The sequence below is a fragment of the Phyllobates terribilis genome, unplaced genomic scaffold (assembly GCF_046119375.1).
Source record: "Phyllobates terribilis strain yellow unplaced genomic scaffold, ASM4611937v1 Scaffold_1__5_contigs__length_1240528914, whole genome shotgun sequence".
Lineage (NCBI taxonomy): Eukaryota > Metazoa > Chordata > Amphibia > Anura > Dendrobatidae > Phyllobates > Phyllobates terribilis.
The window spans coordinates 830,392,430-830,416,848 of NW_027362761.1; the positions used below are offsets into that span (position 1 = coordinate 830,392,430).

Here is a 24,419-nt window from a genome sequence, read left to right on the forward strand (position 1 = left end):
CCACACCACCAATAATCTTCTGTTACAATACCTGTTAGAATATAGTGAACACAGAACAAGTAATCGACTGTACAACCATATGTTAACAAACTTTTACTCGATCATCATTACATGTTTGACTGCCATCGTAAGAAATGTGATAAAATAACTAAAATACTTTTAACTATTAAACACTTTTCTAAATACCTTTATTTAGCAATAAGAGGTGCTTTGTGTAGTGCACTCTGTCAGGGTTTGAAAGATGGCAACTTCCATCTAGCAGTGTGTAGCTGCCCTAGACGAGACAGATGTACTCCCTGCATTGCACTAAAACTGTCAGGCTGACTGAGATGGATATTCATTCACATATAAGAAAAGAAGACAGCGTCCATGCCAGGGTGTTCAATTGCAGAAGAAGTGTTTATTCCGCCATCCCATAAACAACGTTTCGACCCGGTGTGGGTCTTTATCAAGTATACCCAAATGCATGGATGCTGTCTTCTTTTCTTATATGCTATTGTACCCCCAAGTTGGGTCCTTGGGGATCATGGAAGCGTGTCCTTTACAGTGAATGCTGTCGGCCACTACCTTCTCTTGGATATTCATTCTCAGTCAGCTAAAGAAACGGGTTTATCTTCTCCTTTAGTCTCCTTCACTCAGTGTCCTGTCAGGCTGACTGAAAGGAGGAATACAAGTTCATGATGCCTGAGAGGACGCTGCTCTGACCTGAAGTATGTCTCCAGCAGATGTTCGTTACGCAGCCTGTCCTACTGCATGTCCTCCGGAATCTAGGACGGGTGCACACTGATTTATGGCACTTAACATTGTTACAATCCTGACAGTGCAGTAGATAAAGCAAATCTTTTTGCTAAATAAAGGTATTTAGAAAAAATATAATATTTAAATGTGTATTATTTATTTACTTTATTTATTTTAGAACAATTCTCAAAGAACCCCTTCAAATGACCAGCTGTTCATCTAAACTCAGCATTAAAGGAGATCCCCTTTTTTCCCTTAGCTGCTGTAGGGCTATTGTGTGATGTTCCTGAATACATGATTTAGAGGAAGAGAAGCTGTCATCCATAACGAAAGCTGCAAAGCTCTCTAGATTTATTACATGGGCAACGGTTCGGTTCTGATGAGGTGTCTGAAATTTTAGGCTGAGTTCACACGATGCGTATTTAATGCGTTTCCGCGGCGTTTTTGCAGTTGCGTAAACGCCGCGGAAACGCATTAAAAACTCATGGTAGAAGGGCAGCAATGTTCCCCAATTGAAATCCGCATGATGCGGATTTTTCCGCAGCGTAAACGCTGCGCTCAAAAATCCGCAGCATGTCAATTAATTTTGCGTAAACGCGGCGTTTTCGCCGCCATTGACGTGCATTAGAACGCGCCAATTCCGCAAGACTGCATTTGTACGTGCGTAATTGGTGCGTTCTAATGTGCGGATGGTACCCGAGTGTGGAGGAGATGAGACTCTCCTTCACACCCAGGTACCATTAAAAAAGCTGTAAAAAAAGAATAAAATAAATGTATACTTATCATCTGTCGGCCCGTGCAGCGCTCCTGCTTGGTTCCCGGCACTTGTAGTGAGTTGAAGGACCTACGCTGACGTCAGAGTCATGTGACGGGTCACGTGACGCTGACGTCGGCAGGTCTTTCAATTCAAAGTTGCCGGCAGCCGGGAGAACGGATTAAGCAGGACAGCGTGGGCCATCAGAGGGTAAAGTATACATGCAACTTGCGGTGGACTGAAGGACCTGCGCTGACGTCATAGTCATGTGACGGCAGGTCCTTCAGTGTACTGCGATCTGCCGGCAAGCCAGGACGGAGCGAATAAAGACTCCGGGGGCCATCGGAAGGCAAGTATAGATTTATTTTTTATTTATTTTACCATTCTCTCGGGTCACACTATATAAATCCATGCTGTTTGCATGGATTTATATAGTGTGACCTAGTTGTCAAGCACTTTCCAGGTGATGCTAAAATCGCTTGGAAAGCGCTTGTCAATCCACATGCGGAAACGCATGTGAATCCGCATGTATTCCGCAGGAAAAACGCATGCACAATCTGCATGCGTTTTTTCTGCCAGGGAGATGCAGAAATGATGCAGAAATTTTCTGCTTCATTTCTGCATTGTGTGCACATACCCTTATACTAGATATAAAAATGCTTTAAAAGGGCATCTCACAGTTAGGCTACGTTCACACGACCGTATTTTCTGTCCAGATGCTGTCAGTGGAGAAAAAAATGACATCACATGAACAGCACTTGGGACCAATTTTATTCAATTGGTCTGTTCAGATGACCGTGTATTTACACGGACCAAATGTCTGGATCCACTAATCTCTTCTGTATTTTGAGACTCATCTATTCAAGTCTATGGGTGGCCAAAAAATGGATCAACAAGCATCTGATTTTTACGAATACACCGCAATTTGTTAACAAAGAAAACTGCTTTCGGTTTTCTAAATTTTATGCAACGCTGATGTATAAATATGAATACCATACAGATGGCATACCGATGACAATACAGATGAAAAATCGTCTGCTTTTTCTGAATGAAAATCGGACGATTTTTTTTATACACTTGTGGGAACTTAGCCATAAAGTGATGGTAGGAGAATTTTAAAGCAAAACTATGACAGTGCAAAACAAAGGGGCCAGTGTTTATTTTTGTGACTTAAAAAGTCACAATTTTTTTTGCGCAACTCGGAAGGTGGGCAAAAATATTGTGACTTTTGGTGTTTGCAAAACATTCCCAGGCAGAGTCACCAAAATGGATAGAGTATAGGGTGAGATGGGGCACCCATCTAATTCACGAAAAGTTTAAAATTTAACTAGCCCAGAGTCTCCTGCCTATTCCTCGCATACCCTTCCTGGAAAGACCTCAAACTTCTGAAGTCTGATCTGCTGTGACATATTTACCCATAGCTTAGCAAGGTTTGTGGCTCAGAAGTCCCTAGTAAAGGATCCAAATTAAACTAATTTCACTGGGAAATTCTTAAGTTCCTGTTAAAGGGAAATTCCAGAAACCCAAGTATAAAGTCACAGTTTCTGGGTATTCTTTTTGGTGGTTTCGTTGCTTCTATTCTGACCTTAATGCAAATCAACCATCTACACACCGATTCCCTGCTGGGCTTGTACATATATAAAGCTGCCAATCTAATATGGCAAAGTTGAAGAGTAAATCAAGGAGATAGCACAGAGGAACAGTCTTAACATCACATTACTTTGAAGTGGTTGTCCAGAATTAACATATTGATGAGCTATCATCTGGAAATGTCATCAATATGAGATCAGTGGGGGTCCAACACCTGGCACTTCCACTATCAGCTGATATTTGTTCTGGATGTGGCCGGATGTAAGCAATTTAGTGGCTGTATTATAGTGATAGAGCTTTGTTCCGCCCTGTACACTGCTTCTTTCTGGCTTTTGTAGAAGATAGCAGCTGATCAGTGATGCCATGCCAGGTGCTGGAACACCACTGATCTCACAATGATTATCTATTCAATGGCCAATTCCTTTAAATTATCAAATAGCAATGCAAGTAAAGTGACAATTTATCATATGTATCATACTAAAGTAAGGCTAAGTGCCCACGATGCAGAAATGCTGCATATTTTTTCCGCATCTCCCTAGCATGAATAACGCATGCGGATTTTACATGCGTTTTTCCCGCCAGGTAGAAGTGTTTGTCAAGCGTTTTTGCATGCATTTCTGCATGCGGGTTATCAAGCGATTTCCAAGAGATTTTAGCATCACTTGGAAAAGTGCTTGACAACTCGGTCACACTATATAAATCCATGCAACCGGCATAGATTTATATAGTGTGACCAAGTTAATAGTTGAAAAAAAGAATAAAAATTTGAAAAAAAAACCATTATACTCACCTTCTGATGGCCCCCGGTCTTTTCTCCGCTGTGTCCAGTCTCTTGTACAGCTCGCGGTGGTGTGAAAGGACCTTTCATGACGTTATTTAGTCAAGAGACAGGTCACACGACCGCCAACGTCAGCGGTCGCGTGACCTGCCACAAGACTTTTCTCTACTTCAATGTGTCAGGCACATAAAACTATGCTGTATCGTGCTACGGACTATGCTGGCGTTATATAAATAAAATTAATTAGTACTATATCTAAAAGAGCCCCTTATGCTGCTTTCCTTTCCCGACATTTATTCGACCACTCCGGTGACATTTTTTATTTCTCCCTTTAGTAGCAATCATGAGCTAATGTTTAATGAGTTTGGTAACATACCCACAAGTCGCCATCTTCTGCTGTTTTCAACAGAAGTTAGTGACCTGTAAGTATATTACCAAACTCATTACACATACACAACTAATTGCTATCGAGAGGAGAGAGAAAAAAAAATCACCGGCGTGGTCCTTTAACTGAATTTTTATTTATCACCCAACATACTGGGTTTTCTTACATTACTGACTGCAGGCTGTCTACAAGGGCAATAGGAAATTCCGAACTGCATAAATTGCCCAGAATTGTGGAGGAGAGTAACTTTTTAGAGGATATTACATATATGCCAATTCATAATAAATGGATTATTTTATTTAACCTCTTAGTGACCAGACCAATTTTTTGAAATCTGACCAGTGTCACTTTATGTAGTAATAACTCTTGAACGCTTCAACATATCCCACTGATTTTGAGACTGTTTTTTTGAGATACATGATACTTTATAATAATGGTAAATTTAGGTTGATATTTTTATAAATAAACACAAAACCTATCAGAAATTTGACAAAAATGTTTTTAAAATTGCAATTTTCAAACTTTGAATGATTATCCCTTTATTCCCGATTGTCATACCACACAAAAACATTAATAAATAACATTTCCCTCATGCCTGCTTTACATCAGCACCAGTTGTAAAGTGTTGTTGTATTTTGTTAGCATTTTAGAAGGTTTAAAAATGTAGGAGTAATTATTCATTTTTTCAAGGAAATTTTCAAAAAATATTTTAAGGCTCTGTGCCCACGATGCGTTTTTTAAGCGTTTCCGCAGCGGCAAAAACGCTGCAGAAACGCTTAAAAAACGTTTGGTAGAAGGCCTGCCATGTTCCCCAATGATAATCAGCATGTGCTGTGCACATGCTGCGGAAATTTCCGCTGCGGATTACCATTGCGGAAAAAAAAGCAGCACTACCAATTATTTTGCGGAAGCGCTGCGTTTTCGCCACCATTGACTTGCATTAGAACGCATGGATTACGCATCACTGCATCTGTACATGCGGAATCCAAAAGTTTCAATGTGCGGATGGTACCCGGGTGTGGAGGAGAGGAGAGTCTTCTCCGGACCCAGGTACCATAGAACCTGTTAAAAAAAGAGTAAAAGAAAAAATAAATATGATATTTACCTTCTGATGGCCTTCTTCACTTGCCGGCAACTTGCGGTGGACTGAAGGACCTGCGCTGACGTCATAGTCATGTGACGGCAGGTCCTTCAGTGTACTGCGATCTGCCGGCAAGCCAGGACGGAGCGAATAAAGACTCCGGGGGCTATCGGAAGGTAAGTATAGATTTATTTTTTATTTATTTTACCATTCTTTCGGTCACACTATATAAATCCATGCCGTTTGCATGGATTTATATAGTGTGACCAAGTTGACAAGCACTTTCCAAGTGATGCTATCACCTGGAAAGCGCTTGACAACCCGCATGCGGAAATGCATGTGAAGAACGCTTCTCATCCGCATGTCCCTGGCAGGAAAAACGCATGTACAATCCGCATCTATGATCCGCATGCGTTTTTTCTGCAAGGGAGATGCAGAAACGCTCAGGAAAAAATTCTGAGCATTTCTGCATTGTGGGCACATAGCCTTATTCCTGTTATACCTGTTCAGTTTAGAAGTGACTTTGGGGGTCCTCTATGTTAGAAACCACCAAAAGTGATACCATTTTAAAAACCGCACCCCTCAATGTATTTAAAATTGCTTTCAGGTAGTTCATTAACCCTTCTGGTCCTTTTCAGGAAGTAATGGGAAGTGGCATGACAAGAATGAAAAAGGTTATTTTTACCACTTAAATTTCGAAAACTTCTGAACAGGCCGTATAGCCGGCAGACTCTAAGGCCGTTATTTGGCCATTACCTGCCATGGCAAATATCAGGACCACACGATCAAGATCTCAGGGTGCCGATGAGGTTAAAGAGGGAGCCCCACACTCTGTTAACTATTTAGATTCTGCAGTCACTATTGACAGCAGAATCTAAGGGGCTACAGGGGTTGTCCAGTACTTTAGATTACCCCACCAATGTATCCCCCCGGGGTGCCTAAGGATTTTTGTAATTAGCTTACGTTGCAGATACTGCCTGTGAGCGGCACTATCACTGGCCGCTCACAGGCATCACGTGACATCCGGCTCTGACATCCGCTGATGTCACAACAAGTGCTGGCAGCAGCCGGGGGTCTCCGTCTTCCGCGTTCCACGGTGGATGCCAGGCTGTGGGCGGGGTTACACCCCCGCGTCATACCCGTCATCCACCGCGCGCTCTGCCTCTACCCATTCATTGGGAAAGCGCCTGGTGGATGCTGGGTGTGACGCAGGGGGTAACCCCGCCCACAACCCAGCAGCCACTGCGGGGACCCCAGTGCTGAGTCATGCCTCACTTGTCATGATGGCAGCGCGGGGTCACGTGACGCCTGTGAGCGGCCAAGGATAGCGCCGCTCACAGGCAGAAAAAGCAACGTAAGGTATTTGCAAAAATCCTTAGGGGCCCCGGGGGGATACATTGGGGGGGGGGGGTAATCTAAACTAATGGACACCTTCTTTAAACGTCCATTTTCGGTGCCAACACAGATCATGGCTGATGCAGCAAGTTGTCAGCTATCATGTACAGCGGACAGCTACAGGATTGTCACCTTTCGGGGAACGATAGTCTCTTATATCGCAGGTCAGTAAAAAGACGTCTATTGGTCATTAAGGGGTTAAGCAGGTATGCATTCTCTTAATATTGGTTACAAAGAGAATATATCTCAATAACTATGACAGTGTGATCTTTAAAGCAAAACTACAACATTTGCACATTCCAGTGTTTCAGGCAAGTTCTCCTTACAACATATAAAGCTATAGAGCTTACCTTCGCTGCGTAAGTACTCCACGACGCTCCACACTACGGCTGGCACACCATTCATGACCAGACCCTCTTTATGTAAGTCTTTGAGTGGAACTCCAAAAAATCTCTTGCGATGCATGGGGGGCTGTCCTCTTCCAGGCCACACTACCACTTTTTTCATATCTTCCTTCAGCCTCACAGCAGCTTTGCTTTGCTTAAAGGAGCAGAGGAAGAGAGAGCAGTCATGAGCAGAAACAACAGGAGGCTGCATTTCTGGCCTGAGTTTTGCACTCAGAAGTTCAAGCATTTTGGGCCATAACAAAAATAAAAAGAAACAAGGCAATGAGACGAGTGTTACTGATCCCCAAGTAAAAGATGTGTTGAGACTGGGAGTGATCTTTTCGCAGTAGCACACAGGCAAGCAGGGGGCGGTGCACTCACACAACTTCCCTGTATCTAGGATATCAAGCAGGCTTTTCTTTCAACACAGTTGTCTCCAAGCCATATTGCCACAGTAACCTCTGGGCGGAATTAGGAACCAGCCTACAACTCAGTTCTCTGCTACCTCAACCCCCGACAAAGGTCTATTGCTGCTGCAGCAGATCCAGGGTCTGAGCAGGACTGGTTGCTGGACAGGAAGTGTGTCCTCCAGGAGCTAAAGCGGCACCTCTAGTCCTTGTGTTCCTGCTTATTTAGGACAGAAATCATCTTTTTCACTCAGCAATCGCACAAGGAAAAGTATTCCTACTTCTATAGAACATGCTATAGAAGTAAGAAAGTAAGAATACTATATTCTATAGTATGTAAAAAAAATAGTATATACAAAATATGTAATAATATACATTAACTGCAACACTTCTGATGTACTCTAACCCAGTTCTTACCAATGAATTGCTAGTGCTCAGGGAACTGTCATTGTAAGAGTTAACGGTGGTAAATAGGAATAGGAAGACACGTTTGGATAAATTAAACACTTTGGATTAAATCACCACTTTTGTTTTTTAGTTTTGATACTGTTGCCTTTTTTTTTTAATACCTTTAGTACAAGTAAAATAGCTTGATTATGGCATCTCCAAGACAGTGGTAAAACCACATGCAATTTACAGGAAATTTCAGTTGCTGCACTGAAACGCAAATGTAATTGTTGGTAACCCCCTTGCGGTGTTGCTGCACATTCTGACAGTGTGGCACACTACTGCAAGATACACATGTACAAGGGATCAGTGATGCCATACCACTATTTAGCTCACCCGTACACATAGCGATTTGTGCCAAAGCACACAGTTTTACCAATAATTGCTGCAGCTTTGCAATAGGATATTCTGGTGTGTGGTTTGTACTGATGAAGCTTATACTTTTAATCCCGTTCCAACATATAATGTAAATGTATGCCAGGTGGGAAAATTGTCACCATGTCTAAGGACAAGGTGACCATGTATAGATGGTCATCTTAAAGGGGTAGTCAACCACAAAGACAACTCCTTCTTAAATATTAAATTCCCCAGTGTAAAATAAAAATAAAAGATACCTCCTGCATTGGTGCCGTCCCAGTGATGTCAATGCTGGGGCTGGTGTGACATTGTTATGCAACGTTTGCACTGCAACCAATGAGCAGTCAGTAATGGGCTGCACACTCATACCTCCCACAGATGTTCAAGGTTTATCCTAAAGAACTGCAGCCCATAGCAGTCTAGGATTAACGGCAACACTCACATGGCATAACAAGGTCTCGCGAGACCCGGAAGACCTGGCTCGGCCATCGCTGGAACAGCACCGGTGCTAGAAGTCAGTATCTGTTATATTTATTTTACACTGGGGAATGTAGTATTTAAGAACTGGTGGTCTGAGTAGAGGACAATTCTTTCAATCATCATTATGGCCATCGCACATCAATTCTGACCAGCCAAATCGTAGCAATTTAATGTTAAAACTCCAATCACTGTGCTGGAGACCACAGTTAAACCATGAATAGAGCTGAAAATGTAATTAATCAGGCTTAGGGCTCTTGCACAAGGCCGTCTTTCGGTCAGAGTGCGATCCGACAAAACATTGGATCACTCGGACCAATGTTATTCTATGGGGTTGTGCACATGTCAGATTTTTTCCTAACACTGTGACAGTCCAAGGAAAATAGCTGCATACCCTAGTGTGATCTGATTTCCAAGGACTGACATTCGCTGTGCCTTTGTATGACTTGTGGTTCACTACATTCACAGTGCTGCTGCTCTGTACATACTGTTTTTGCTGCTGAAGCTAATTCAGCAGTCGGAAACAAATTCAATCTCCTAACCTCTCATTTCTTGATCCCGGCCCTATTACCTACTCTCCCACCAATATCTGCATCCTGCAACTGATAAGCAGTGATGGTTAAGCATTGCTGCACAAATTTTGGCACGGGACTGTTTTTCGCTGTCAATATCTGATTTTTACATTCACATAATTTTTGTATGCGACTCACTGCCACACTGAGAGCTGATCCGTGACATCACTGATTGCCATTCATCATCCGCACTTGCTCAACCTTTAGCCCAGGAATTTTTTAGCCCACAACATCTCTTTGTGTGTGACCTGCAACTACTGAGCTATGATCAGTGACTCACATCATTGATTAGCATCCAGGTTACATTTTCGGCACAGGATATTTTTTTTTCTTTCAAATCTAAAATTATATATATAAAAACATAAAAAGTAATTGAGGGTAGTTGCATATATATATATATATATATATATATATATATATATATATATATATATATATATATATATATATATATATATACACATACACTGCTCAAAAAATAAAGGGAACACTTAAACAACACAATGTAACTCCAAGTCAATAACACTTCTGTGAAAGCTACCTGTCCAGTTATGAAGCAACACTGATTGTGAATCAATTTCTCCTGCTGTTGTGCAAATGGAACAGAGAACTGGTAGAAATGATAGGCAATTAGCAAGATACTCCCTGTAAAGGAGTGGTTCTGCAGGTGGTGACCACAGACCATTTCTCTGTTCTCATCCTTTTTGGCTGTTGTTTTGGTCACTTTTTCATTTTGCCATTGCTCTCACCCCTAGAGGTACAGTAGCATGAGGCGGTGTCTACAGTACAACCCACAGAAGTTGCTCAGGTAGTGCAGTTCATCCAGGATGGCACATCAGTGCGAGCTGTGGCAAGAAGGGTAGCTGTGTCTGTCAACACAGTGTCCAGCGCATGGAGCAGATACCAGGAGATGTGGAGGAAGCTATAGGAGGGCCTAAACCCAGCAGCAGGACCGTTACCTCCTCCTTTGTGCAAGGAGGAACAGGAGGAGCACGGCCAGAGCCCTGCAAAATGACCTCCAGAAGGCCACAAATGTGCATGTGTCTGCATAAATGGTTAGAAACCGACTCCATGAGGGCCCGACGTCCACAGATGGGGGTTGTGCTCACAGCCCAACACCGTGCACGACGCTTTGCATTTGCCACAGAACACCAGGATTGGCAAAGTCGCCAAAGTCGTGCCCTTCACAAATGAAAACAGATTCACACTGAGCACATGTGACAGAGTATGGAGACGCCGTGGAGAGCGATCTGCTGCCTGCAACATCCTTCAGCATGACCTTTTTGGCAGTGGGTCAGTAATGGTATAGGGTGGCATTTCTTTGGATGTGCAGCATCTGAAACAACGGATACTGGAAGCCTGTGATAGCATTTCTTCTGCGGTGTTGCTATCAGTGTGTCAAGAGAGGGAGAAGAGGGTTGCCTTGACAATTCAACACAATGGGCAGCACTTTGAACACATTTTATAAGTGGTCATAAACTTGTAAAAAAACTCATGAAAGTTTAAAGTTACGTTAAAACCAAGCACACCATTGTTTTTCTTATGAAATTCTCAATAAGTCTGATGTGTCACATGACCCTCTTTCCACTGAAAAAAATAAAGTTGGATACAAAATGGCCGACTTCAAAATGGACGCCATAGTCACCACCCATCTGGAAAAGTTTTCCCCCTCCCATATGCTGATGTGCCACAAACAGGAAGTTGATATAACCAACCATTCCCATTTAATTTAGGTGTATCCATATAAATGGCCCACCCTGTATTATATATATATATATATATATATATATATATATATATATATATATATATATATATATATATATATATATATATATATATATATATATATATATATATATATATATATATAGTACAGACCAAAAGTTTGGACACACCTTCTCATTTAAAGATTTTTCTGCATTTTCATAACTATGAAAATTGTACATTCACACTGAAGGCATCAAAACTATGAACTAACACATGTGGAATTATATACTTAACAAAAAAGTGTGAAACAACTGAAAATATGTCTTATATTCTAGATTCTTCAAAGTAGCCACCTTTTGCTTTGATGACTGCTTTGCACACTCTTGGCATTCTCTTGATGAGCTTCAAGAGGTAGTCACCGGAAATGGTCTTGAAGGAGTTCCCAGAGATGCTTAGCACTTGTTGGCCCTTTTGTCTTCACTCTGTGGTCCAGCTCACCCCAAACCATCTAGATTGGGTTCAGGTCTGGTGACTGTGGAGGCCAGGTCATCTGGCGTAGCACCCCATCACTCTCCTTTCTGGTCAAAGAGCCCTTACACAGCCTGTAGGTGTGTTTAGGGTCATTGTCCTGTTGAAAAATAAATGATGGTCCAACTAAACGCAAACCGCATGGAATAGCATGCCGCTGCAAGATGCTGTGGTAGCCATGCTGGTTCAGTATGCCTTCAAGTTTGAATAAATCCCCAACAGTGTCACCAGCAAAGCACCCCCACACCATCACACCTCCTCCTCCATGCTTCACGGTGGGAACCAGGCATGTAGAGTCCCATCCGTTCACCTTTTCTGCGTCGCACAAAGACACGGTGGTTGGAACCAAAGATCTCAAATTTGGACTCATCATACCAAAGCACAGATTTCCACTGGTATAATGTCCATTCCTTGTGTTCTTTAGCCCAAACAAGTCTCTTTGTTTGTTGCCTGTCCTTAGCAGTGGTTTCCTAGCAGCTATTTTACCATGAAGGCCTGCTGCACAAAGTCTCCTCTTAACAGTTGTTATAGAGATGTGTCTGCTGCTAGAACTCTGTGTGGCATTGACCTGGTCTCTAATCTGAGCTGCTGTTAACCTGCGATTTCTGAGGCTGGCGACTCAGATGAACTTATCCTCAGAAGCAGAGGTGACTCTTGGTCTTCCTTTCCTGGGGCAGTCCTCATGTGAGCCAGTTTCTTTGTAGCGCTTGATGTTTTTGCAACTGCACTTGGGGACACTTTCAAAGTTTTCCCAATTTTTCGCACTGACTGACCTTCATTTCTTAAAGTAATAATGGCCACTCGTTTTTCTTAACTTGGCTGTTTTTTTCTTTCCATAATACAAATTCTAACAGTCTATTCAGTAGGACTATCAGCTGTCTATCCACCAGACTTCTGCACAACACAACTGATGGTCCCAACCCCATTTATAAGGCAAGAAATCCCACTTATTAAACCTGACAGGGCACACCTGTGAAGTGAAAACCATTTCCGGTGACTACCTCTTGAAGCTCATCAAGAGAATGCCAAGAGTGTGCAAAGCAGTCATCAAAGCAAAAGGTGGCTACTTTGAAGAACCTAGAATATAAGTCATATTTTCAGTTGTTTCACACTTTTTTGTTAAGTATATAATTCCACATGTGTTAATTCATAGTTTTGATGCCTTCAGTGTGAATGTACAATTTTCATAGTCAGGAAAATACAGAAAAATTTATACATGAGAAGGTGTGTCCAAACTTTTGGTCTGTACTGTATATATATATATATATATATATATATATATATATATATATACACACACACACACACACACACACACACATATACACACACTGTGTTCCAAATTATTATGCAAATAATATTTTCTCAGATTTTCCCAAATTACCTATATGAATTGCAGTCATTGTAATTTTCCAGTCAAATAACTATTAGAGTACAATTGAAAGGTTTTTGTATAAACTGCCTATGATAACAGTATATTTTAAAAAAAATAAAACACTCAAACTGCACTCAAAATGCATGTTCCAAATTATTATGCACAGCAGAGTTTTCAACCTTTTCATTTTAATAAAGAACAAAAAAATGGTCATTTTTGAAATTATAAGCATTAGCAGGTTATTACAAACTGAAATCAAACAGTTTTCAACTCAAAACTTTATTCTAGGTGATGTTACATTTTCACATAGGACCCCTTGTTCGAAAGGAGCTTCTGAACTCTCTCGTCCATTGAATTTGTCAGGTTTTGGATGGTTTCTGCTTCAATTGTTTTGCATGAGGACAGAATACCCTCCCAGAGCTGTTGCTTAGATGTGAACTGCCTCCCGCCATCATAGACACTCCTTTTGATGATGCTCCAGAGGTTCTCAATGGGGTTGAGGTCAGGGGAGCATGGTGGCCACATCATAAGTTTGTCCCCTTTTATGCCCATATCAGCCAGAGATGCAGATGTGTTATGCGCAGCATGAGACGGTGCATTATCATGCATGAAAATGATCTTGCTGCGGAATGCACGGTTTTTCTTCTTGAACCATGGCAGGCAGTGCTGTTTGAGAAACTGAACATACATTATGGAGTTCATCTTTACCCCTTCAGGGATCCTAAAGGGGCCGACAATCTCTCTCCCCATGATTCCAGCCCAAAACATTACTCCACCTCCTCCTTGTTGGCGCCGTAGCCGTGTTTGCATGGGGTGTCCATCAACCAGCCATTCTCCACTCCATCCATCTGGACCATTGAGCATTGCACGGCACTCATCGGTGAACAAAAAAGTTTTGAAGTCAGTCTTCATGTATTGTTTGGCCCACTGGAGCCGTTTCTGCTTGTGTGCAGTGGATAGAGGAGGTCGACAGGATGGCTTACGCACAGCTGCAAACCTCTGAATGACCCTGCATCTTGTTGTTTGGGGGACGTTGGAGGCACCAGCAGCTTCAAAAACTTGTCTGCTGCTATGACAAGGCTTTTTTGCCTCCTCAATTTGCCCTTATCAGCACGCACACGTGTGTACTGTGAATCAGCTACATACTTCTTGATTGTGCGATGATCATGATGAAGTGTCTTGGCAATGTTGATTGTAGTCATGCCTTGACCTAAACACTCCACAATTTCTTGCTTCTCAGCAGCCGACACATCCTTTTTCTTTCCCATTTTGGCAGAAAATGTAGGCTGCTTAATAATGTGGGACAGCCTTCTTAAGTAGTCTTGCCTTTCATTGGACACACCTGCCAAACTATCTAGCACAGGTGTCTGCAATTGCATACAGTGATATAAAGAGCCCCGACACACATCACTATCAATGAGTTTAACTGACAAACAAAAAAATTCTTACCTTATCACTCCTAAACACTTTTTGCATAATAATTTGGAACACAGTGTATATATACACTGCTCAAAAAAATAAAGGGAACACTCAAATAACACATCCTAGATCTGAATGAATGAAATATTCTCATTGAATACTTTGTTCTGTACAAAGTTGAATGTGCTGACAACAAAATCACACAAAAATCATCAATGAAAATCAAATTTATTAATCAATGGAGGCCTGGATTTGGAGTCACCCCCAAAATTAAAGTGGAAAAACACACTACAGGCTGATCCAACTTTGATGTAATGTCCATAAAACAAGTCAAAATGAGGCTCAGTATTGTGTGTGGCCTCCACGTGCCTGTATGACCTCCCTACAACACCTGGGCATGCTCCTGATGAGGTTGTGGATGGTCTCCTGTGGGATCTCCTCCCAGACCTGGACTAAAGCATCCTCCAACTCCTGGACAGTCTGTGGTGCAATGGTGGATGGAGCGAGACATGATGTCCCAGATGTGCTCAATCGGATTCAGGTCTGGGGAACGGGCAGGCCAGTCCATAGCTTCAATGCCTTCATCTTGCAGGAACTGCTGACACGCTCCAGCCACATGAGATCTGGCATTGTCCTGCATTAGGAGGACCCAGGACCAACCACACCAGCATATGGTCTCACAAGGGGTCTGAGGATCTCATCTCGGTACCTAATGGCAGTCAGGCTAACTCTGGCGAGCACATGCTTGCACAGTCTATAAAGGCTTCAGACAGAGACACGCATCTCCGGCTATATCATTATATACATATATATATATATATATATATAAACACACTACCGTTCAAAATGTGCTGCTGGCACATTAACCCCTGAAATGCTGCGATTGAAATCGATCACAGCATTCCGGGAGCAAGGGGAGGTAAGCGCCGATACTTGCCTCCTCTCCGGTGTCCCGCGCTGTCTGTGCCGGGTCCCGGATGTTGTCATAGTGACCCGATGTTGTCATGACGACCTCCGGCTCACCAAGAGGCAAGAAGTTACTTTGGTTATGCGCAGTGCACGACCAAAGTAACTTCTGCATGTAGTGCTGAAAGGCTGTATATAGCATAGAGATGCTCCTGCATCTCTATGCTGTATATAGCATAGAGATGCTCCTGCATCTCTATACTATATAAGATATCAGACTGTAAAAAGTGAAAGTCCCATAGTGGGACATAGTGTACAAGTAAAAAAAGTGTCAGAAAGTGAAAAAAAAAATTGTCAAAATATTTAAACAAAAATGGAAAAAAAATCCCCCAAAAATAAAAATATACTGTACCAATAAATAAATATTATTATGAAAATAAATAAACAAAATAAAAGTACACATATTTAGTATCGCTGCGTCCGGAACGACCTGACATATAAAACTGCCCCACTAGTTAACCCCTTTAGTGAACACTGTAAAAAAATAAAATAAAAAACAAAGCAAAAAACAATGCTTTATCATCATACTGCCAATCAAAAAATGGAATAAATCGCCATCAAAAAGACGAATGTAAATAAAAATGGTACCGCTGAAAACGTCATCTTGTCCCGCAAAAAACAAGCCGCCATACAGCTCCATCAGCCGAAAAATAAAAAAGTTATAGCTCGCAGAATAAAGCGATACAAAAAAATTATTTTTCTCTATAAAATAGTTGTGTAAAAGCGCCAAAACATAAAAAAAAAAAACAATATAAATGTGGTACCACTGACCCAAAGAATAATGCTGCCTTATCAATTTTACCACATGCGGAAGGCATAAGAAAAAAAAATTCCTGAATTGTTGGTTTTTGTTTATTCTGCCTCCCAAAAATCGGAATAGAAAGCGATCAAAAAATGCATCGCACCAACCCAAAGAATAGAGTCGTCTAATCAAATAAACTCTAGGGTTACGGTTGTACTATGGTTAGGGTTATGGTTGTGCTAGGGTTAGGGCTGTGCTAGGGTTAGGGCTGTGCTAGGGTTAGGGCTGTGCTATGGCTAGGGTTGTGATTTTTTCAAAATTAAAGAAAAAAAATTATGACGATATTGCGACTAGTGTTGAGCGCAAGTGCTCGCTACTTGAGTTTGCTTCTGGTGCTCTGGTATGCACCAAGTATTGCGGGTGCTCGAGTGACATGCTCAAGTCTCCGCACCATATGCTTCGTGGGGGGTTTCCACTGTTTAGGCACATCAGGGGCTCTCCAAACGCAACATGGCGTCCGCTAATTATTCAAGCAAATTTCACATTCAAAAACTCAAATGGCGCTCCTTCCCTTCCGAACCATGCCGTGCGCCCAAACAGTGGTTTTCCCCCACATATTGGGTATCGGCAAGCTCAGGAGAAATTGCACAACAAATTTTGGGGTCCATTTTTTCCTGTTACCCCTGCGCAAATAAAAAAAATTGGGGTCTAAATTAACATTTTTGTGAAAAAAGCTAAATGTTAATTTTTTTCTTACACATTACAAAAATTCATGTGAAGCACCTGAAGGGTTAATAAACTTCTTGAATGTGGTTTTGAGCACCTTCAGGGGTGCAGTTTTTAGAATGGTGTCACTTTTGGGTATTTTCTGTCATAAAGGCCCCTTAAAGTCCGTTTAAATGTGATGTGGTCCTTAAAAAATCGGTGGTCAACTTTTAACCCCTTATAACTTCCTAACAAAAAAAAAAATTTGTTCCAAAATTGTGCTGATGTAAAGTAGACAAGTGGGAAATGTTATTAACTATTTTGTGTGACATATCTCTCAGATTTAAGGGCATGAAAATTCAAAGATTGAAAATTGCAAAATTTTCTAAATTTTCACCAAATGTCCGCTTTTTTTTACAAATAAATGCAAGTCATCTTGAATAAATTTTACCACTATCATGAAGTATAATATGTCACGTAAAAACAATTTCAGAATCAGAGGGATCCATTGAAGCGTTCCAGAGTTATTACCTCATAAAGTGACATTGGTCAGAATTATAAAAAATGGCCTGGTCATTAACGTGCAAACCACCCTCGGAGGTAAAGGGGTTAATATTGATTTTTACACCACATACAGCCCCGGCTCAGCTGAGTAGACTACTTCTCCCCTCAGCCTCGCCGCTCTCGCTGTTATCAGGCACTGATGTGCCAATGTTCAAGCACTGGCCGCACCAGGACCAGGGGACAATGTTCAGGCATTGGTCGCATCAGGACCAGGGGACAATGTTCAGGCATTGGCCGCATCAGGACCAGGGGACAAGGTCAGGCACTGGCCGCATCAGGACCAGGGACAATGTTCAGTCACTGGCCGCATCAGGACCAGGGGACAATGTTCAGGCACTGGTCGCATCAGGACCAGGGGACAGTGTTCAAGCACTGGTCGCACCATGACCAGGGGACAATGTTCAGGCACTGGCCCCACTATGACCAGGGGACAATGTTCAGGTACTGGCCGCACCACGACCAGGGGACTTCGGGGGACAGGACTGGCCGCACCAGGACCAATGTTCAGGCTCTGGCTGCACATGGACCAAGGATTCAGGTTCATGATCTGGACACACCGGGACCAGGGATTCGGGTTCAGGACCTTGGCCACACGAGGGCCAGGGGTTCAGGTTCAGGACACTGGGCACTCCAGGACCAAAGGACTTAACAACTCACTAGTAGGGGAGACTACACACTAATGAAAGCTGTCGTTTCGGTGACTCCCTAAGGGAGAGGGAGTCTTTTATACAGGATGACTCCCAGCAATAGGCTGAGAGCCATCCAGAAGGTGAACTCATTATGCTAAATGCCTCTCAGCAACAAGTTGAGAGAAATTCACTATATGTGCGCACTGCCCCTTGAAGAACAGGGAAGCTTGCGCGCTAGAAGCGCCGCCGGGACTCAGTACAGAGCAGGAAGCAGGTAACACGCTGGGGACCACACCGTGGGGCTGGGGCGGTAAGTAAGCCAGAATCCCTACATGGAGGGTAAGGGGGACACCATTCAGGGGCGCAGGCAATAGCGCTACATAAAGCACCTAGAAAGGGAACTAGAAACAACTGCCACTAGAACCTAAGTTCAGGGAAGGAGTGGAGGAAGAAGATGCTCATTATTTCCACTGCGGGCAGGGGATAGGCCAGGGAAGCAAAACTCTGCAGGACACAGTGGCTTTAAATTCCTGCAGAGTCTGGCCACGCCTCCCTATAACTGGGTAGAGACTCTCCAACAACAGGAGGAAGTAGGAGTGCTAGAAGCATTGCACGAGGTAGCTCAGTGAGAGGGTTTGATACTGGGAGGAGCAGAGCGGTGAACACAGTGAGTAGGACAGGGCTTGCAAACTATGCAAGTCACCGGCATAACGCATAAGATTGTGGTCTATGTATGCGTCTTTGTGTATTTTGTCGCTTTTACATTGCTGTGCACTAAGTCCACTTTTTGTGGCAGTTTTGTGGAGTTCGCCTGAAAAAGACATTGTATGCACATACCCTAACAATGGAAAATATAAAGTGATAGATTTACTAAGCTATATGTACCAGAATTCGGATACAATATGCCCCAAAAACTGTCTTTCCTGGCTTTCATGCACCACATATTTATTATTATGTTATTTAGGCACTTCCTACTAATTATTCAATAAAGGGGCATGTCTTTACTAGAAACAGGTTGTGGCCTACACGTGACAGCGCAGGATGAAACGTGCACAAATTTCTGGCACAAAGTAAGCCAAGTAATATGTGGCATAAATTTAGATTAAAGAAGTTGTCCAGTACTTTAGATTACCCCCCCCCCCCCCAATGTATCCCCCCGGGGCCCGTAAGAATTTTTGTAATTCGCTTATGTTGCAGATACTGCCTGTGAGCGGCGCTATCCTTGGCTGCTCACAGGCATCACGACAAGTGAGGCGTGACTCAGCACTGAGGTTCCCGCGGTGGCTGCTGGGTTGTGGGCGGGGTTACCCCCCGTGTGACACCCAGCATCCACCGTGCACTTTCCCAATGAATGGGGAGAGGCAGAGCACGCGTTGGATGCCGGGTGTGATGTGGGGGTAACCCCGCCCACAGCCTGGCATCCACCGTGGAACCCAGAAGACAGAGACCCCCGGCCAGCACTAGTCATGACGTCAGCGGATGTCAGCGCCGGCTGCAGCCGGGGGTCACGTGATGCCTGTGAGCGGCCAGTGATAGCGCCACTCACAGGCAGTATCTGCAACGTAAGCTAATTACACAAATCCTTAGGGGCCCCCGGGGGATACTTTGGGGGGGGGGGGTAATATAAAGTACTGGACAACCCCTTTAATCAGTCTAAAAAAACTCCAAATTTATCAAACATCATAAGTTTGCACTGTGTAAGAAATAAATATGCCTCAAAGTGTTTTACTCCCTTTTACCACAACATTGTTTTCGTATAAATGAGACCTACGACAGATATTTTGGAACTTTTGTCCAAATGAATCTTGAAGACTTGTGATCGGGGTCTGTCAGGCTTGCAGTATTTTAGAGGATTACCACTGCAGACTGCATTTGGATGTCTGTACAGGAATATATGAGATTGCAAGATGTCATTTACTCGCTGATAACAGCCTAAACTACTACACATGCTAACATGTGAAGACCCATGTAGTAACCATGGGGCTTGTAACACTGATATCTGCTAGAAAACAACACACAATGTAAGTATCCCAAGTCTAATTACAGTAACAGTTTCCTAGTGAATATTTCATTATCCCCGTCTTCTAAGCAAATATTTAATCATGCATCATAGAGTTTTTATGGAAGCAGACTAGTATCATATAGTCATTTTATCCAGAAGTAGTGGGAGCAGCTAACAGTGCCAGGTTCTAATGACTCATAGACATGTCTATACTCACACATAGAGTAAGTGCTCCAGCCCCCATCCTTTCAGGAAATGTCTGGAAGAACTGCTGTATATGAGAAGATGAAATAAGTCACCAATCCACTGAGACCACCTGCTTCTTGCAATAATCCCTTTCTGGATAGGACTAGTAACAGGACATATGGGTAAAGTGCTCAGTGTGCATATCATACACTTCTCACTCCCCATGATTTACAAGCATGCACATGGCTGAGAAGAGCATCATCCTGGAGAAATCTGATCCCGAGGCAGCTATTGGTAATAAGCTATGGGTCATGTGACAAAAGCCTAAACCCTATTAGTATAGACATGCTTTGCAACTGCACGAATGCTTAGCTATGTCCCAGGAGAAGGGTGAGCGATTTAATCCGAGCTTCACAATAGAATTCATTGTATTAGAAAACTGCCAGAACAGATTTCAAAGTCGAGGCAACTCTGCGTCAAGTTTTTATCTTATTTACAGTTATATGAAAAAGTTTGGGCACCCCTATTAATCTTAAGCTTAATGTTTTATAAAAATTGGTGTTTTTGCAACAGCTATTTCAGTTTGATATATGTAATAACTGTTGGACACAGTAATGTTTCTGCCTTGAAATGAGGTTTATTGTACTAACAGAAAATGTGCAATCTGCATTCCAACAAAATTTGACAGGTGCATAAATTCAGGGAACTTAAGATTAATAGGGGTGCCCAAACTTTTTCATATAACTGTATGTCCACTGAAATAAAAAAGTGAAATGCAGACAACAAGTGATTACATATGATGACTTTCATTACAATCCAGCCTTTCATTGATTATATATTTAAAAAAAGAAACAAAAAAGTATGTTTTTTCAGATGTATTTTTCAAGCATGTTATATGCACAATGAAGTGATTCTATCTAAAGGCCCATACACATTAGGAAGAAATCTGCTGCAGCTGCCTCCTGCCTCTTCCCCCGACATCATCTGTTGAATTTCTAATGGCCAATCCTTTTGTTCTCTGTGGAGATGAGTGGCTGTCAAAGGAGCCTGGAAAGGTCTCTCTCATAGAGAACACTGGAGCCCTAAGTCAAGCCAAGCGTTCTTGTGTATGGGGGAATTTGGATAGCGGTCGGCCATTTGGCCAACAGATGTCTAGTGTTTATCTGGGTCTTACACTGCCTGTTGTGAAGTATAATCCCACTTTAGCAGCAGAGAGACGGAGACGATTACAGTGTAGTCTGGTTATTAACCCTTTGCTTCTGTTGCTGTGTGTCAAAATGAATAAAGACATAACAGAGATGTGGGCTTTCAGTTAAGGAGAGTCAAGTCACTACACATTGACAGGCATAAGGCATTCTGCTTAAAGAGGTCCTGTTACTGGGCCAGTCAGTGGTGGCTTTTTGCTCTGATTTTATTACCGCTACTCCCAAGTATTCATTTTTTTGTTTTAAATATTGGACACAGTTCCAGCGATATGGGCCTTATTATTTAGTGCTAAATTCTATAATACTTACAAGGAGATGTGGCTCACAGGATTCTCTGGCTGCTCTGCATAATTACCCAGTAAACCACACCTCTTTGGCAAAGACTTTGATAATTAGCACTAAATAAAAAGTCCTATATTACTGGTTTTGGTCACCTCCTTTCAAAACAAATGGATAAATTGTCCCACAAAAAACACAAGCCCTTGCCTAGCTCCTTCGGTGGAAAAATGTTTCCCTTTTAAGTTATTTTATTGTACAGAAGTAATAATATGCAGGAATTGTCGGTTCCAGTTCATCGCTCCTATCTCGCCTCAAAAAAAATAAAAATGATACAGAAAACTACAAAATATTTAATTAATAAAATGCTAAAAGACAGGAGATAGACTATGCAACCTAAAAGGCATGACAAGATATTCATAGTGACCAATCGAGTACTGAACGTGGTCTTCCATTAGTCATTCTCTTTAATATGGATCAGGTTGTATGAGCCACAAAGGTTACATAGGGACAAGATATAGGCATCCTTACGCCGATCAAAGAGTTCAGAGATGAGGAGAAATGGATTACAGTCTTACTGAGTGATTTTATTCAAACTTAGTCTATTCATGCTTTTTTATGAAGAAAAAGCTTTCACCTGCCGGAGACGTAGACCTCCGGATGAATCCCCTATCTAAATTCTCTTCAATCTAAGCGGACATTGCTGTAGTCTTTGTGAGAGGTAAAGGACAAACGTTCATTTTGGGTGGTTCAGTCCCAATAAGAAGAAGTATGACGCAGTTATACAGCCTATGATGTCGTTTTGGCCATTTGTTTGAAAAAGACGTCCGCAAAATCCTGATAGGGAATCACAAATTGGAAGAGATGGAAGAAAAATATAAGTTTTAGTGAAGGTGGTTGAAGTACAGTTTTGAGTCAATTTTGAAAACATATGGATGGCTGGCTGCTCACAGGCATCAGTGACGCGGTCCCCGCGGTGGCTGCTGGGCTGTGGGCGCGGTTTCCCCACGCATCACACCCAGCATCCACCGCACGCTTTCACAATGAATGAGGGGAGGAAAAGCGCGCGGTGGATGCCGGGTGTGACACGCAGGGTAACCCCGCCCACAGCCCAGCAGCCACCGGTGGAACGCAGAAGTCACCCCTGGCTACAGCCGGAACTTGACGTGAAATCAGCGGATGTCAGAGCCGGCTGCAGCCAGGGGTCACGTGATGCCTGTGAGAGGCCAGTCTCCGAAGAGAGGGAAGCAGAGTCGTTGCCCCCACGCTAACCGGGCGATTGTTCCAGAGATGTACTCCTGGGATTCACACCGCCTCGAGAACATATCTTTGTGAACACCAGTTTGAAGATGAGGACGCAGAGAGGGTTTCTTTAATTCACAAGTGGCCGGTTGACGTGAACGTCATGCAATTTAAGGATCTGGTACTATGCCTGCTTCAGTCCGCTCGAGGATGTCTTGGTGGTGAGAAACATCCTACCCTTGAATGTGAGAGATGGAGACTTTTTCCTAGTGGACTGGAGAGAACGTGGCCTTGAAGAAAGTTTGTGGAAGTCCAAGGAGAGTATTTTTGCCCCACTTCTTCTGCAGATATGCCTTGCGGGCTTGAAGAGGGGGAAAAGGGGGGATTCTGTAATACTATGCCAGCATCCCTGCGTGGTCCCTTTCCCTTCTCCCAGCAGGTACGTCGACATACACACCACCCTGGCCGTGGCGGTGTCCTCGTTCCCTGCTGTGCTTCTTCTCCTAGGTCTATGCAGGCCACACAGGTCTCCCGGCAGCGTGCACTTTGGAAATGTCCCCAGCCCATAGCTGGGAGACATTAAAGTATAAAAGGCAGGTGCTCAGGGAGGTGCCTGAGCAACCCCTGTTGTCACGGGTGTGTTGCCACGAAGATCGTCACGAGTACACAGCCTGACTTCTCGCAGCTGACTTGTTGGTGCTTTGTGTTTTCTCGGCAGTGTAGGAGTTAATTCTCTCTCTCTCTGGGCTAGCTGAGGTCCAGCCTCGCCCAGCTGCAATCAATGCTTCTTTAGTGAGACTCCTTTATATTCCTGCAGGTCTGTTTGGGAGGTGTCGGTGAAAGCTTTTCATTCAGACTTACAGAGCGGATCGTGGTGTTTGGAGTTGCTGAGATAAGTGTATTTGGAAGTGTGTTTTCCCTTTCCTCGCTTTATCATTTATCTCCTTTCCCGTTGGTGTTCCCTCTGTTGTAGTTGTTTAGAAGTTGTATGCAAGGTGGTTTTGGTTTTTCCCTTGTACTGTCTCGTTCGTCTAAATACTGTGTGTGGGCATATTATTTCTGGTTCCCTATTGTTGTGATCGGGGTCCTTCTCAGGACTAGATTACTTAGGTGCAGGGATCCTCAGAAGGTAGGGGTTACGCTGGCGGCCTGGACCTCTGTACCTTTAACAGTACCTCCAGGATGAGGGATTAGTCAGGGCCCCAGCTTAGGGTCAGCTTAGGCCCCCTACCTCCAGTATTCTGTGACAGTGTGACATTTTCACCGACCATCTTAGTTTTTCTCCAGCTACCATGGATCCAGTCTAGCTCGGCAGTTGCAGAGTTTGTCCATGGGGCTGGCGGACGTTAGGTCCAAGGTTTTGCATCCTCTGGAGCAAGCCGGACCAGAACCTAAAGTAGCTCTCCCTGACAGGTTCACTGGGGGGCGGGACAAGTTTTTTGTTTTCCGGGAGGCATGCAAATTGTACTTTCGGCTGCGGCCTCGGTCATCGGGCAGTGAAGA

The 24,419-nt window shown here is 43.1% G+C and overlaps 1 protein-coding gene across 5 annotated transcripts in view; it reads right to left on the reverse strand.

Annotated features, from left to right (window-relative positions):
• The window catches only part of FAM13A (family with sequence similarity 13 member A), a 246,068-nt gene that overhangs the window by 190,979 nt on the left and 30,670 nt on the right, over positions 1–24,419 (reverse strand). For 4 of the 5 annotated variants that reach the window (XM_073638068.1, XM_073638063.1, XM_073638065.1 and 1 more), the window contains exon 2: positions 7,072–7,261. In XM_073638068.1, the coding sequence (XP_073494169.1) occupies positions 7,072–7,261 (190 nt within the window). Of the gene's footprint in view, positions 1–7,071; positions 7,262–20,224; positions 20,267–24,419 lie in introns of those variants that run through there. The other variant, XM_073638073.1, reaches the window with a different exon arrangement.